General features: G+C 35.0%; 1 protein-coding gene and 1 pseudogene across 1 annotated transcript; both read left to right on the forward strand.

The window, feature by feature from the left end:
• LOC18774090 lies at window positions 214-4,936 on the forward strand (annotated as a pseudogene).
• LOC18773444 (protein enabled homolog) lies at window positions 13,892-15,830 on the forward strand. The gene is made up of 2 exons (XM_007205649.2): window positions 13,892-14,225; window positions 14,449-15,830. Exons 1-2 carry the CDS (start codon window positions 14,166-14,168, stop codon window positions 15,205-15,207), a joined length of 819 nt encoding a protein of 272 aa, XP_007205711.1. The 5' UTR covers window positions 13,892-14,165; the 3' UTR covers window positions 15,208-15,830.

The raw sequence follows: 16,935 nt of genomic DNA on the forward strand, positions 1-16,935 counted from the left end.
AGTCAATTACTTTAATGATCTGCTTAGTTACAAGTCCACTTTACTAGCCTGTGCGATCTAATTAGAATATAGAACTTTTAAACTCAATTCCCTTACAAAAGTAACTATATAAATTCGGCTTTATAAATTTTAGGAGATTCTCCAATTAAGTATTTTATGTTAAGGATTGGTTACATACTTATAATCTTAGTCGTTGCATTGCATTCATTAAATATGTTGGTAATTACTTAATTCAATCCAACGGTCAAAATTAGAAGTATGTAAACTATCCTTGAACAAAGTTTTGTAGGTATGTTGAGTGAATTTGTGGGTACAAATATACATCTCAAACGAAAACTGCGGATCAAAATATACCAGAGCCCCAATTGCTCTGCTTCTAATTTTGTTTCTAGACAACAGCACAAAAGAGGAGTACAGAGAGCAGTGAGCAGAGAAGGAGCAAAATAGAGAAAACCAGGTACAAGAAGCTATTTGGAAGCCAAAACCTAAGACAACAGCTTGTGTTGTCTACACTCACCTTCACGCCCATTCAAATTCACGACATACGGAACAACGAGACATGGCCCGGTCTCCGCAAGTACGAGGTCTCCCTCCTCAAGTTGCTCGCTTTGGTCTGCCATGGTTGTTCTTTCGAAATCAACGACACTGGTACCCAGTAGCCCTCCCCAGACACTAATTTTTTTTCATACCTTATATTATATAGATATATATATGTATGTATACTCTGAGTGCTGTTTTTGTTCTGTGTGTTTGGGTAGGCAATGGATTTAAGTTCAAGCCAGGGATAGTGATGGGTGGGTCGAAACTGGAACACGACTGTGGTGTTGAGCGGTCTATTGGGTATTTCTTGGAGCCCTTAATTTTTGCTTGGCCTCTTTGCCAGGAAACCCATTACTATTACGCTTAAAGGTAGCCACTTTTTTCACTGCCAATTCTGAACCTTGTTGCTTCATCATTGCTATGACTTTGAAAACTGCATATTTGTAACTAGTTCTAAACTTTGGCACTTGGTAATGACAGAGTTTTAGTAATATTAAGAATTCAGTTTGTTTGTTTTTTTAGCAGTCAGTTTGTTTGAACACTTACAATTTTCCAATGTAGATGGGATTTCAACAATCGGTTCAGGGTTTAGGTACATGCCGCTCGCGGAGTCTTTCAACCCTTCCTTCCAGATGTTCGTATATTTACTGACCATAGAGTTGGCCCACAAGCTGGAGTGTATGTTTTCCATCCAGATATTGTTATATTTCTCTAATGTCAGGATGTATTTGATGGAATTTTGAATGTGTTTTTTTGAGGTTTATGCCATTTAAGTACGCTTCCACTCATATAGACAACAATGACTTTATGGCAGGTCACATGGTTATGGAATGTCACTAGTTGCAGAAACAACCTCTGGCTGCTATATCTCTGCTGATACAACTATTTCTCATGCACGAGGGGAACAAATATCTGAAGTTGACTCTGAGAAGAAAGAGCTGGTGCCTCCAAAGGATGTTGGTTTGAAAATTGCTTCTGTTCTGCTTGGGGAGATTGGGCAGGGCGGAGTGGTAGATTTAAATCTCCAGGTTAGTTATTTTATGTATTGTGCTCCTTCCCTACCGACTTAATTCTCGTACCTTCTCATTTTTATTGATTTTAGAACCTTCACACCATAGGACAGTAATTAGGGAAGTGTACACTAAAACAGGAAAATGATTTCTAGAAATGGATGAAATGAAGGGAAAAGTTGTCCTAGATGGAAGATTTGGCAAAATTTTAGTCTGAGGAAGACCCTTGAAATTCCTTTATGATTTTATTAAGGCATGTGCTAGATATACTTTTTCTATTTCAGTAATCACTCCCATTTGTCAAATGAAGATAACAACAATAAGGAGTTATTGTTAACCTAAAATGATTAATGATCATTGTTCATGGTCTATGTCTTTCCTCTTGCTATCTATGAAAAAAAGTATTGGATTGAAAATATTAAAATTGACACTTGTTACTCCAGCCAAACGGATGCAACAACATCTTAAACAACAAACAAGAACCTTAGAAAGCAACATCCAAACGAAAAAGATTTTGAAATCCTAGCCAAAGTCTTCTGAATCTGTCAAATGAGCACATAGAAGAGATGCTGCTGTGAGGATACCAGCCAAATTTTTTCCATAGTAACAATCAAACATAACCACTAAAATATGAATTGTCTTTTATTGTTTATTCCACGCAGGGTGATTTGGCACCAATGGCGGAGCTAGGATTTCACATTAGAGGGGGCCTTTCACAAAAAATTTAAAAATAATTCGAATAGGAGTCCTCAAGCGCTAAACGGGTTAATAAGTTAATAATATTACTTCATACTGATTAATAATTTATCCATTTATTACAATCATAATTGTCCTGAATTTCATATTTTAACATGGTTGAATATTAATCTCATCATCTACACTATTAAAGACTCAAAACTGAATAATTTATACTTCAACAGAGAGAAGAAATCAAAAATTGAAAATCCCAATATTAAGATACCCTACTTAGACATGTAAAATGGGGGAAAGGGGAATTCACAAAGCTTAAATTAATCAAAAGAGGAAGAGAAGAGGAAAAAAAAAAGAGTTTTTACTCCAAGAAGCAAACATATAAGTAAAAATATGAGAAAATAAAAAAAATGAGAGAGGGCCTGGGCCCACCCTGGTCCTTAGGTGGCTCCGCCACACCACACTTTCTATAAGAAATGAATTATGATTGCTATAAAAATGAAATATTAGAGTAGAATATATTATTTAAATATGGGTGCCTCTCACCTCCTCCCTTTTTATGATTTATGTTTATGTTCTGATAGTGAGTTTGCTGCCATCTGGGTTTGTAGGGTTTGTTGTTTCTTCTTTGTGCATTATGTCCCCAAGATGTTTCAAAAGTTCGGGTCGGAAAGCTCTCTCCTTATGGGATAGATACACTGAAAAACATTAATGATTTTCTCGGAGTTAAATTTGTCATTACGCCATGCGCATCCACAAGTACTGTTTTTCTCAAGTGTGTGGGCTGTGGTTTGAGGAAGCTATCTAGAAAGATTTCGTGATAGTCACAATACAAGGTATATGATTTTCTATATATCAAGCAGTATGTTTCATTATGCTAAAGTATTGTCAAAAGGCCTCCCATGCATCAATCGTGGAAGATTGCAACTTCATGTCTGTGTACATCTTTTGCTATGTAACCCTGAAGCAATCACATAAACTCCATTTAAGAAGTAGGAGTTGTTGCAATTTTTAACACAGTAGTTCAGATTTTGTCGAATATATATAGAGGTTAATGTACACATTAGTAACACATAATCAACGTACACATGCTTTCTTGGGTGCCTCTTTGTTTGGAAAGGAAGAATTCAATTTCAAGCCTCTCATGGAATCTTCGATGATAACGGTTTAGACTCGAGGACGAGTCTTTTCCAACCAGGGGAGTTTGATGCAAGAGCATCTACGAAGCTCTCTAAGATTAGTTAAGCCCGTTAGTCAATTGGGCTAGGGTTCTAGTTCCTTTAAATTAATAGTTACTTCTTTTGTTTTCCTTTTCTTACTAGGTTTTGTTTTAATTTCCTGTTTAGATTTTTAGACAGTCCTGCATCATGTATTTCAGGATGCGGTTTTGCTGGATTTAATGTTTGATATACTTTTATGTTTAGCAACATACCAACTTGAGACCACTAAATCTCGATCCGTCACTGATAATTCCTCAACTTAGCTGCCTAGGTCTAACAGTGTTTGTTCAAGCCTTGGCGGATGTATCGAGCCACATAACCCCAACAATCTCCACACATGCTGCTCACCCTCCATGGCATTCATGGACCAATCAGCCAATGATGTGCATTGATCCTTGCAACTCTACCTCCTAACCATAATTTTTTCATGAGCTGGCACCACGTAGCTAGGCATTCTAAACACCCCTAGGACTTATTCAAGCTGCTGCACCTATTGGATCAAGAGATCCACTAAGTCTCCTCTTTCACCATGTGTCTTTTCAACCTTAAAAGATTATCACATTATGTGTGTCTTAGTCGAACTGTCGGCTCTGGTACCACTTACAAAGCAATGAAACAATATGGGATTGGTACTAATCTCGATCCAGCACTGGTATGGTCCCCAACTTAGCCACCTCGGGCCAACTTAGGCGTAGGGTTTTATCACAAAAGAATGTCGTTTTAGTAGTAGTGGATCACCCAACTTTATATATATACATATATATATATATATATATATATGTGTGTGTTGTAGATTGTGTTATCACCCTCTTTTTCTTTTTCTTTTTTTGGTACGAATTTTCACCTTGCTTTTGTAGGATTATCTCCATATCCATGGCTTCTATCGAGCCACATAACTCCAAGACTTTGAGTGTTAATTATTATGTCAGTCATCTAATAAGTAATAGCATGATGTTTCGCCATATCTGATAACTGTAATTTATGTGCCAAGTTATTGCATACGCTTCCCATTAATGCATGTTTTTCTTTGCTCAGGCGGTGTTTGAGGAGGCAATCTGCTAGGTTTAGGTCGCAGACAGAGAACTTATGTGAGATAGAGGATGTCAAATTCCAGTCAGTCGCACACCAGACAATCCAATGCATAATAGTGGTCCCACTCCATTGATTTCATCTACTAGTAAAGAAGAGAGAGAAGATTAATGTGCCCCAAGGCGATCTTCATTCGGAAGACCACCACGCAGAGCAGCTGAGAAGGTTCAGTCCTACAAAGAAGTTCCTCCCAATGCAAAATTGCGTAGAGTGAGCATAAGGGAAGCACCTGAATTTTGAGAATACCAGTGAGTTTGAAAAGAGCTTGTATAATTCAATAAAATAAAATAAAAAGGAACAAACATAAAAGAGCTTGGACACCTAGAACAGTTATATCCACATATGTTTCTTTTAACTTGAGATGTCGTCATTTTATGCCGATGGTGATTTATCGGATATGTTGGTGTAAGTAGAGTCCAATTTTCCTGTTACCAAATCCCCCGTGTCTAGGTGCTCCCATGTTTCCTTCCTCGTTTTGTGACATGTGGTAAACAACTTAACACTAATTTAACTTTGTTAACTCTCTTTAGCCCTTTTTTTCAATCAAATATGTTAAAATTCAATAAAAACACGTTTGCACGCCCTTGATCTTCAGCCCCTACATCTTCTCCGCCCGATGCTTCTCCATTGTGCAAAACTCTTTTGTCGTGCTCACAATGGAATTCTTAGCATGTTGATGAATATGATTGAATCCTATTGATGCTAAAATTTTGTGAACAGTGGAGAAAATTATTTTTTGAAGTGGGCTCTGCTTTAAATTGAATTTTCTGGTGGTTTCTAGAAATGTATATATATATCTTTCATCTCTTACTTATTTTTTAAAGATATTAGCGTGGAGATGCAGAGGATGTCTTCCCTTTGTAATTGAAGTTATGTCATCGAGTATTGAAATTCAACAAAAAGATCCTCACTTTAGGTACCTTTTAGATGATCGAACTAGATGCAGGGGCGGAGAAGATGTAGGGGTTGAAGATGAAGATGCGTGCAAACTGTTTTATGCTGTCTATATAGTAAAAGGTGAGAATGGTGAAACATTTAAAATACCAGAAAATGCCATTGATTAATGCAAACATTAAGAATTCAAATTATTAACTAAAAGAAGAAAATATGGTAACTTCACACTTTTTCATATTTTAAGAAAATTTATTAAAAGAAAAAGCAGATAATGGATCCTTTTTTTTATGGAACACAACTACCCATTATCTTTTTTAATTCTAAAATAAATTTAATTTTTTTTAAAAAAAAACCTCTTGCAGGTGCGAAAGTACGTGCAAAGAGGCTAATTTTAATATATATTTTTAAACAAAATTTAAAGTTGAAGTGAGTTAAAGTAGTGTTAAGTTGTTTGTCACATGTCACAAAACTAAGAAGGAAATAGGGGGCATAGGAGATTTGGTAACAGGAAAATTGGACTCTTATAAGCAAAACTAGCATATTATCATAATCGATTGGTTTCTTTGATCCATATTTTTTATCAAATTTGCTCACCAAATGATATGCTAATGCACATTTTTAGGATTTTTCTTACTAGAAATGAATGAAGTTTAGAGCGACAAAAATAACTGAGCATGTAAATTTTTGATTTCTCATATTTTTATATGAAAATCTTATAATTATAATTATAACGCGTTAACGACTGCTCGTAACACAGCTCATTTTTCGAATTGACCCTTGCGTAACCAATATATGTGATGGACAAGTGTATCTTGGATCAGATTTCACCTGCAATATAAAAAGAGATCAAATTTTAAAAGGCCTCGTGAGCAATTGAGGCTATGGAGTATCTTATGTATGTATGGACATGCATGGGCTCCACAAATCCCAATGCACAAACAAACATCTTTTCTCCCTGAGAATTTAGAAACCATATTGGGCCACGTGGCGCAATCCAACTAAACTCTAACTGCGAATCGGAGCGGGCTCTCTTTCACATGCAAGCAAAAGAGCAATAGAAGAGGACAAACGGGCCGTCATATTATCAGATTTCGAGACCTCAAAAACGCGTTTAGATCACGGACTGTTTAGATATTTGCAAATTTTTAATTTAATTTTAAAAAAAAATTGCACCCAAAATTCTACACCTTTCTTTCATAAAGTAATTGAGCACTCAAAATTCTTATTGTATTAAAAGTATTTCCAAGTCGTACAACTTTATGTATACCTGCACACAATACTTTTGAAAAATATTTGACTATATTGAGCATTTCTTTTTCATTTTCTTATGACATAGTCTCATACACTATCATATCATAGTGTTTTGATTTGTTATGCAACATGCAATTTGGTGACTTTCAAATGATGAATAATTATTAACTGAGAGTTTAACAACATGACATGTCAGATGGTTCAACTTATTACGAAACGTTCGTTGCATGTGTAATAAATACAGACTAAGACGTGATTAGAGTGTGTGCTCCAACGCACATCAAATTAGAAAAAAAATTCCAAAGAACCAATCTTAGCCCTAACCCATTCCCATCACAACACATTCATTCCTAATGTTAGTGGTTGAGTTCGTCATCATATAGAGTAGCTTTTGATTGATCGATAGGGTAGCGCAATAAAAACATTAGTTGGATTGATTGGTAGGAGGTTTTCTATGAATTACCCTATTTCTAACTAGATAAGCCAAATGAAAAGAAGGAATATAGTCACTTAACCCTAAATTTGGACCTGTAAATAAATCCCCAGAATTATGGTAACAAGCTTTAACCTGGGACTAAATTTACTTAATTAAATTAATGTCACACACATAATAATAATAATAATAATAATAATAATAATATGAACTTAGTTGAAGCCTTTAACTTTTTGTATAACGACCGCTTGGGATTCCCAAGATCTGCAGAAAAAAAAAAAACATGATATGATTTGAGATGGAATTGACGACCCACCTAAAGACTAAAAGAAGGATACCTATGACCCATTTTTTAATCTTTAAATTTTATTTGTGTTGATGGGACCCACACGCTTAAACAAAGTTGGCATCCATAATTTTCTAGGGTTTCATACCGACAGGTATTAGCCGTTAGGACCCCACAACTTGTGACTTAAGGCCCCAATGACTTTGTGTTACTTAGTGATGTATCCAATTGATTCAAACTAAATCAAGGCAATTCGAGCTTAATTTTACTTGATGTAACCCCCTAATTATATATGAAAATCCTGTGCTTACGTTTAGTGCATCAAATTGATTTGATTTGAACTCTGTTTCGTATAAGTTTTTCTGTTTTTTCGCTAAATTAAATCTCGTTGGTAAATTCGAATCATTTCAAGTTAGCAAACTTAACAAGAAAACTAAACCATTAATTAATTAAGATTGTGTACTAGAGGCTTCCTAAGCAGTCAATTTCTTGTGACATAAGGATGAATGTAGAAAATTCTTTTTGGGTACGAATGACTGTTTTTAGTTAAACAAGGTATATGTTTGTAGTATCCTTATTTTGCCTTTTACCAAACACAAAATTCCCCCAACTGCCTTCAAAAGAAATTCGTTAGTTCTTTATGAAGCTTTAGAATCACTTTGATGCAATTTGCCTGCAATATATCCAAACACAACTTTTAAAAGAGACAACCTTAAATTACCCTCTTTATATAAACCTAGTTAATGTATATAAATTTATCTTCTTATCCATTGTAAAATTATTATTAACCTTTCCATAATGAACTCAATTTTGGTCCAAATGGAAGCTTAAATTTGTAACCTGAATGGATGGGAAGCTCCACTACATGCCTTTTTGGTTTGGAAATTGCAAGCATATTGCTCACCTTTGTAGGCTTATGAGGGGTTCAAACTCATTAGCAGAGCCACTACAAAATTTACACTAGAATTGTGCTCTCCATGTTGCCAACCAGATCATACCCTTTGGATCAAGCCATTTGCTTGTTTGCTTGTTTGATTTACAAGGCATTGCAAGTAAGATAATGTGGGGCCCAAGTGTAAAATCTGGAAGATGGGTCCTACCAAATATTTGGTGTTGGAGCTGGTGCTCATGCTCATGCTCTGGTACAGTATATAAAAATATAAAAAAATAATATGTATTTATATATTGGTGGATTTATCTTAGTATATATAATGCATGTTTATGTTGGTAAAAGTAATATTGTAATGATATTTCCTGTCTGCTCTTTTTGTCTGTGAGGAAGACTTTCCTTAAAGATTTCTGCATTCTGCTGCAGAGAGAGGAACTACATTGGGAGTCTCAATTCGCAAGCTACTATCTATGGGTATGGGAATATATATTTGGTCCTGATACTATATTCCTTAATTGGCATAATTAATTTAATTATTGGTATTATGACATCTTTATCATTGTTATTATTATTTCATAACATGCCTGCGTGAGAGACAGAGAAAAACAACACTCAAGTTTGTGGCTTTGACACCCTTTCTTTACTTATCTTTTATGTGTTTTTTAAGATGCTAATTAAGCTGCATGCTCATAGCCATATGGTTTAGGGGGGAAAAGAACATTATGCTTTGGCTCCTCAACATAACACATTAATTGTAATGTACATATAGAGACATATGATTAGTTGCCAAAGCATGAAGCCCCCCACCCATTCTTGTTCGTTATCCGTTATCCGTTTAGATTTGTGTTTAAGATTATATGTATTATTGTGCTTTATATGTACGAAACTACAAATATCAATCATTTTATTAAAGAGAAAATTTAAACAAAATATTTATTGGGGCCGTTGATCTAATAAGGTTCCTGTAATCCACGAGAACGAGAATGACAATGACAAATTCAGCAGCAACCCTGTCCTCTTGCCATCTATTCATGTCACACACATGTAACAAGTCCATCAAAATCTTGGGGAGCAATAGTATCATAATTTTGTGTGTACCCTACTACCCTCACCTCACCTTTCTTCAAGTTGTGAAAGAGTGGAAAAGTTGGAAGGTGTCCATGGTCTTTTAGTTGGTCTGTCTGATGCTTAAGTTTGCAGCTTCCTAGGGCATCGTACAATAGATATGCAGCCAAAGATAATCCCACCACAGATGGGACATAAAGGTTCGGCGCCCCATCTTAGATATTCTTTTTTGAAAATTTGGGTTATTATCATGGAATTTTCCATCTCCCCTTTATCGATATTTAAAAACTAATATTTTCTTGAACTTCTTGTATATAAAATTAATCAAATCAATACTCTAATATCCCACAAAACATAATCAACATATCATAATTTATGATGATGACTTCTGTGCTCCAGACCGTACACGTGTATGCATATATATAGACTTGTGTATTGAAAAAATATTTTCAGGCAAGAGAGAGTCTTGAATTAGTCAAATGGAAGCCTCCCTCCTTTCTTCCAAGGAGGACTTTAAATTATAATCGTGCAGCAGGGTTTCTTTCTTTCTTCACCTTTCTTCGGGCAAATGCCAAATATTGGTGGGAAAGTTTGGTTACCAGCTCCTTTTTCTGACCAATGAGACTGTATGAAAGCAGCTCACTTGACTATATTTCTATACACCCACATAGGAGACAGTGAGATATACGTTAGGAAAATGTATGACAAAAAATATAAGAGTTCTTCGATCTAAGTTTAAAATTCTTAATCGTCATTAGATTTAGTCCACATTTTTTTTGCTGTAGTTTTGGGTTTATTGATTTTTATTAATTTTTTCATGTGTACCTAACACAAAAGTAGTATACTCTACTATTATACCTGATAAACATGTAGATTTTAGATAAAATGTGTGGATTTGAGTGATACAAATAGTAAAATGCCACAACAAAAACATGGGAAAAATAGGAAAACTAGAAGATAATTAACTATCAAGAAACAAAGGAATCGAAAATGATGTGGGGGGGAAAACGCAAAACCCACTTTTGTTAATGGTTAATTGCATCGTAAGTAAAGATATTAGGTGGGAATGAACTTTACAGCAACAAAAACGTGAAAAAAAAAGTGAGCTAAACAAAATCATAAGTAAAACAATGAGGAATTGTATTATCAAAGAAGAAAACAAACAAACAAATAAAATCAGTGAATAACAAAAGCTGTGGCAAAGAGTAAAAGAATATTTATGTACCTTGTGTACAGGTTGCCATAGTGCAAGAATACAAAGCCACAACAGGCCAACGTTCATATAGGAGCATGACTAAAATATAATAGCCTATTTCAAATTTTATAAGAGACGTGATTTGTGGCAGTATTTTATGTTTATCTCATTTTGAAAATATCATAATTATTATGACAAAAATTAATTTCTTACCTTATCTAATTTTTAGGGTCATGATGGGAATAACAAAGTAATTTAAAAATGAAAAAAATAATATGTAAATATCAAAAAATAAAAAAATAAAAAAAAGGAATGTAATCATGCGCGACACAAAAGTCAAAGGACTTATATCAACAACAACAAATACAAGAATTGCATCCAACTTTTGTTTTCGATTTTGGATTTATACTGAATTTTGTATAAAAGGTATGTATGCCTGTTTTAGGCCTTTAGGGTTTCACTATGGTTGTCAAGAAATGCACATGCTTTGATTGCTTAGCCCTTCAAGTCAAAGATGTTCATCAAACCATGATTCCTAGTTATCACATAATTGGGTTTTGTCAAACAAGACATGCTATTTCTCCTTCTTAATTCCTTTTTCTTTTTTGGACATTGGACGTATATGCTCTTTTCTACCTAGCTAGCTAGCTAGAAAGACTAACAAAACCTTCTTATAATATTCGTAACGAAATTCTTTTCCTTGTCCAAGAGTTTTCAGAACTGAGAATGAATATAGTAAGCAAACGAGTCGATTTTAGACACAATTAAACACAGTTATATTGATATGAATTGACTAAGTACAATCTCATAACAGGTTACACGATCTTAAAAATAAGCATTTTATCATACTATAATTGACAAAGAATTCACCTATTAAGTTGGAGAGCAAGAATATTATTGTTTCGAAGGACAGAAAAAGAATTCCAAGTAGTATTCCATGGACAAAAGAAGCAGATGAGGCATGAGACGACCGCAAGGATATGAGTAGAATTTTGAAACAAATTGTTTAACCCACGAAAACAAAAATTCTCCCTAATTTCCAAGTAAAAGTTAAAGAATCTTACCTAATATCAGCTTTTAAATTACTTCAATATGACTTCATGTTAAAATATTAATAAAACCAAATTTTAATCAGAGGACTAGTCAGTTTCTAGATTCTTTATGCTCTTACTATTCAGACAAAACCTCTCCTCTGCTTTGCGGAATAATAATCATATAAAAGCTAGACTTTGTGGTCTCAGGTCAAATAAAATGCTTCCACGTGGCAAGCATTTTTCAGTAAACAATTTAGAGCGTGGCAATTAAGACCGTAATTTTGTTTGTGCTTGTACCGTGGTTATACCTCTGATTTCTCAAATATTCATAGGAAAAGGAAAATTTAAGGTAAGCAATTCAAATACAATCAATTCAAGAGTGAACTTAAGAAGAAAATATTGAGTGCAGGTAAGGCAGCCCACGTGCAAATATATATATATATATATATATGAAAGTTTTAATGAACTTAAATTCGTCGCTTATTTAGGTATTGAGTTTGAGACTTCTAAATATATTATGTACCGAGGCTATGAACGAAAATTGTACAAATAAATATAAATTGACTTAATTAATTATCATAGCTGATATCATAACATGTAATTTGACTTAATTAACTAATACCATAACGTGTCAAACAATATAGAATGTGGTTTAGTTCTAAGTTTTAACTCAGGTTATATTTCATAAATTAAAGCCCAAGTTCTTTATTCGTAAAGCACTCAATATTTGTTGATGGACGCACGTAGGGAGTTTTTTTTCTTTCTTCCTAATCTTAAAATAAAATGAAATAAAATAAAAACTCACAAGAAAAGAAGTTGATATATTATCATGGTAAACGTATGTGTTACATTGTAATGTTTAATAATCATGCTGTTGACTTTAAAGGTAATTGGTTCGATAGTTAGTCAACTCTTTATTCGAACCAGTAAGGTCCAATAGGTGTTATGGTTAATTTTCTCTTAATTAAAAATGTAAAAAGTTACAAAAACTAGGGGTGCAGAATAATTTACAAAAAAAAAAAAAAAAAACCCTAAATTCATTTGGGTGTTTTCAGGTACACCACATGGATGGTGTAGTATTTAATAGACGTATGACATGTGGAATATTTACAATACAACTAGTCACATGTCATAAAAAGCAATGTAATAAGGTGGAGAGTGATTCTACATGTCATGTGTCTATTGGATGATACACTAGGGGTAAAGAATAATTTACAAAAAACAAATGTAACCCTAAATTCATTTGGGTGTTTTCGAGTACACCACATGGATAATGTACTATCTAATAGACGTATGACATGTGGAATATTTACAATACAACAAGTCACATGTCATAAAAAGCAATGTAATAAGGTGGAGAGTGATTCTACATGTCATGTGTCTATTGGATGATACACTAGGGGGAAAGAATAATTTACAAAAAACAAATGTAACCCTAAATTCATTTGGGTGTTTTCGAGTACACCACATGGATAATGTACTATCTAATAGACGTATGACATGTGGAATATTTACAATACAACTAGTCACATGTCATAAAAAGCAATGTAATAAGGTGGAGAGTGATTCTACATGTCTTGCGTCTATTGGATGATACACTAGTCACTTGGTATATTAGGAACATATAAAAAATTCTTCTTTTATAGGGGACGCTAGCCATTGTTAGGTTTTGGCTAAAACATTAATGGGCCTTCTTTCTCTCAAGTTTGCACATGTATGGTAAGGGATGATTCAACTTTGGTTTAGTTTGGTTTAAATTTCAAGCACACACGATTTGTATTGGTTTGGTTCATTGAACTAAACTAGTTTTTATTTGATTTTAGTTCAATTCAGAATTACATATTTTTACTATAGAAATCAAACCGCTCGAAATGATTTCGTTTGGCCGAGTGTAATGTTATCTTCAGCCATTCATACACTTTTCACTTGTCACATAACCCTTCAGAATACTCATAAGCCATTTACCCAAAAATGAGAAAAAAAAAAAAGAAAAGAAAAAGAAAAGCAAAACTGATAAACTAGTGTGTCTTATCAAGTCTTTTTTTTTCCTTTTAAAATTATAATTACCTTTAAGATATAGGGGTTAAAGGCTGTTCAGAAATTTTGATGTCAAATTTCTTTCCCATATTTGTGCAAGTGGCTAGAGAAAAGTAAAACATAGCGAGACTGGTTTTTTTTTTTTGTTACTCCCGCTTTTTTCGCTGATTTACGATTCCCCGCGCTTGTTTGTGCGACAGAGAGTCTAGAGAGAGTCATAGCCATTAGGCATTAGGCTTGGCTTGGCTTGGTACCAAAAGAAAAGACTGACTGATGAGAGAGAGAGAGAGAGAGAGAGAGAGAGGAATTGGCCTTTTGTGCTTTTGTCCAACCCCCTCAGTGAGAAAAAAAGCAACAAAGAACAGAAGAAAACAGTGACGTGAGGTACTTGTTATAAGAGCTAGAAGAACCACTCAAAAACCCCACATCTCTCTCTCTTTCCCTTTCTCACCTCTTTTTCTTCTTCCTCTCTCTCGCTCTCTCAATTCACTTTTGGTTCTCTTCTTCACACCAGAGTAGCAGCAACAACAGCATGGACAACCAGCGCAGCGGCCCTCTTCTTAGCAGCTGGCAATACTACTGCCAAGGAAAGGTAAAACAAACAAGCAATTTTCTTAATTTTGTCAGCTTCAGAGGGTTTTTGTAAATTGTAACTACTTGTTTACTTTTGTCCTTCAAATTGCACAATGGGGTTTCTCTTCTCTTCAATTTGAGACCTAACTTTCAATTTTATGGTTTAGTTGGGATTTTATTTGCAAATTGAGGGGTAAAAAGTTACATGGTATTTGTGTATTGACTCTGTTTGGATCACACAGAGCATGGAAGAGTTGAGGCATACCCTTTTGTACACAACTGTGGAGCTGGAACAAACAAGGGTTGCAGTACAGGAGGAGCTAAGAAAGAGAGATGATCAATTGTCTCATCTCAAAGATCTGCTTAACAAAGCTATCAGAGAAAGAGATGAAGCACAAGACAAATGCCAAAGACTTCTCCTTGAGAAGCTCCTTCTCCAGCAGCAGCAGCAGCAGCAACAACTCCAACTCCAACTCCAACAACAGCAGCAGCAGCAAACAGCTCCTCTGTCTGGAATTTCAAGCATTGAAGATGAACCCAGAAGGGGAATTGACTCCAACAATGGCTTTTCTTCCTCAGATTGTGAAGAAAGCATTGTCTCCTCTCCAGTTCTTGACCCAATTCAACCAACCCAGTTGCCAGCAGGACCATCTGTGCCACACCAAACAGTGGAGCTAGTGCCTGAGAAGCCATTGCCTGAAAAAGGCAAGCTTTTGCAGGCAGTCATGAAAGCTGGTCCACTGCTTTCAACCCTTCTCCTGGCTGGACCACTGCCTCAATGGAGACACCCACCACCACCACTTGAGTCCTTTGAAATTCCCCCTGTGACCATTCCTTCACCACAACCTCCATTGCCCACACAGATCATCCACCAAGACTCCTCCTTGATTAACATTAATGGCTGCAACACCAACTGTGGCATAGTCAACAGGAAAAGAGCCCCCTGTGACGGCTCTGACTCTCCTTCAGAGACCAAGTTCCAAAGGGTTGCTCTTCACTGACTACTGCAGCAGCTTTTTTACAGTTTGATATTTATATAATTATAATTGAATACAACTAAAAGGTTAGTGAGGATGAGAAAAAAACCATGAATTTCAAGTGGGTATGTGACTGATCTAGCATTTGTACAGAGGATTGTTCTAGAGAAAAGAGGCAGCTATTTTCCAGATTAACTCAGGGAGAAACCAGTAAAAGAGTAAGAGAGCTTTGTTTTGTGGGGATTTTAATTTGTCTCTTTTCTTTTTGGGCCTTTCACATTTTAGTTTTGCTCCATGAATGTGAAATCGGACCTGATTTTTCCAAATTTGTTGTGGGATGTAAAATGTAACTTTGATACTAGTTCAGTATGTTCATTCTGTTTGTTTGTGTGTGTGTGTGTGTGTTGTGTGAGGTTGAGGAGAGAGAAGCACAGAGAGAGAGAGAGAGAGAGATCACATCAAAACATTAAGATTATAGGTGTGGAGTTGTTGAGGTTAGAAGATGGGTATGGCCAACAACCAGAAAGGTTAAGAGCCTTGCTTGTCGGGTTGAGTGGAACCCAAAAATCAGAATCAGGATCTGCTACTGGTGTGATGTATGATTATAAATCTATAAATATTTTGAGGGAAGCATGATTGTTTTCAAGTCCAATCCCCCCCATGTTTCTCAACATCAATTTTTCCCTCCCCCTTACTTTAATTCTTAATTCTAATTAACTAAACCCCTCTTCTTTTCTAATCTGCCCCCACTTACTTGTTTATGCCTTTATCTCTCAAAAGTGGAGCAAATTATTGCAGGCTATCCAACTTGCCAATAGCATTTCATTACTGCAAAACATACTCAGTTGACTTTGGAGTTACTAAATTCATTGGCAATGAGCAATGAGGGTAAAAAAAAAACCCATTTTACTGTTCCAATCCAAGTGAAAATTCAGAACCAACACCAAGGTTGAAGTAAATAAAAAGGTAAAAAGAAAAAGAAAAACCCAAGTGCAATCTTCCTTCAGTTATGCCATCATCAGATATCATTAGGTGAATTTAGTCATTTTGGTACATAGAAGTCGTTGAGCAATTTTGGTTCTATGCAGCTCATACAGTTCCAGTCCTTGTTTCTTTTAGGTCCACAAGTGACAAGACACACTATAATAGATTTTCACCAAGAAAAAAACAGGTTAACCAGAAAACTGTACAAGCACATGCAGACATGTGCAAGGTTAAAAACCTTCCAAAGTTCTATTCTACAATAGCCCGGCCCATTCATGGAAATAAGAGTCATTCTAATTTTCGGTAAAATATGGCTCTTTTAAAAAATGATTATATATTTTGCCAACAAGATCTAGTCTAGTGAGAAATGGCATTGACATGCAGATTAGTAGTCTTAAGTTCGAATTCCTATGGCACCAGGGTAGTATGTGTGTATGTGTTAATCTCTCTCTCTCTCTCTCTCTCTCTCTATACTTTAGACTATCACTTGTACTAAAAAAAATTAATTATATTTCAATTAGTTTAGTTTAAGTGCTTATAGATTATAGTTTTATTTAAATGATGAGTTCTTTATTTTTGGCCTGTGAGCTATGAGTTCAAATATACAATTTGTACCAACATAGAATATCGGATCAAACTCTTAACATATTGTAGTTGTGGTTTACAACTAGAACAAGAAAATTCCTTATAAGCCATAATGATTGTTATTTTATGGTCCATCTTTCGAGTCATCAATGATGTGACCTATATTTGATAATGAAAGAGTTC

The sequence above is a fragment of the Prunus persica genome, chromosome G6 (genome assembly GCF_000346465.2).
Source record: "Prunus persica cultivar Lovell chromosome G6, Prunus_persica_NCBIv2, whole genome shotgun sequence".
Taxonomy (NCBI): domain Eukaryota; kingdom Viridiplantae; phylum Streptophyta; class Magnoliopsida; order Rosales; family Rosaceae; genus Prunus; species Prunus persica.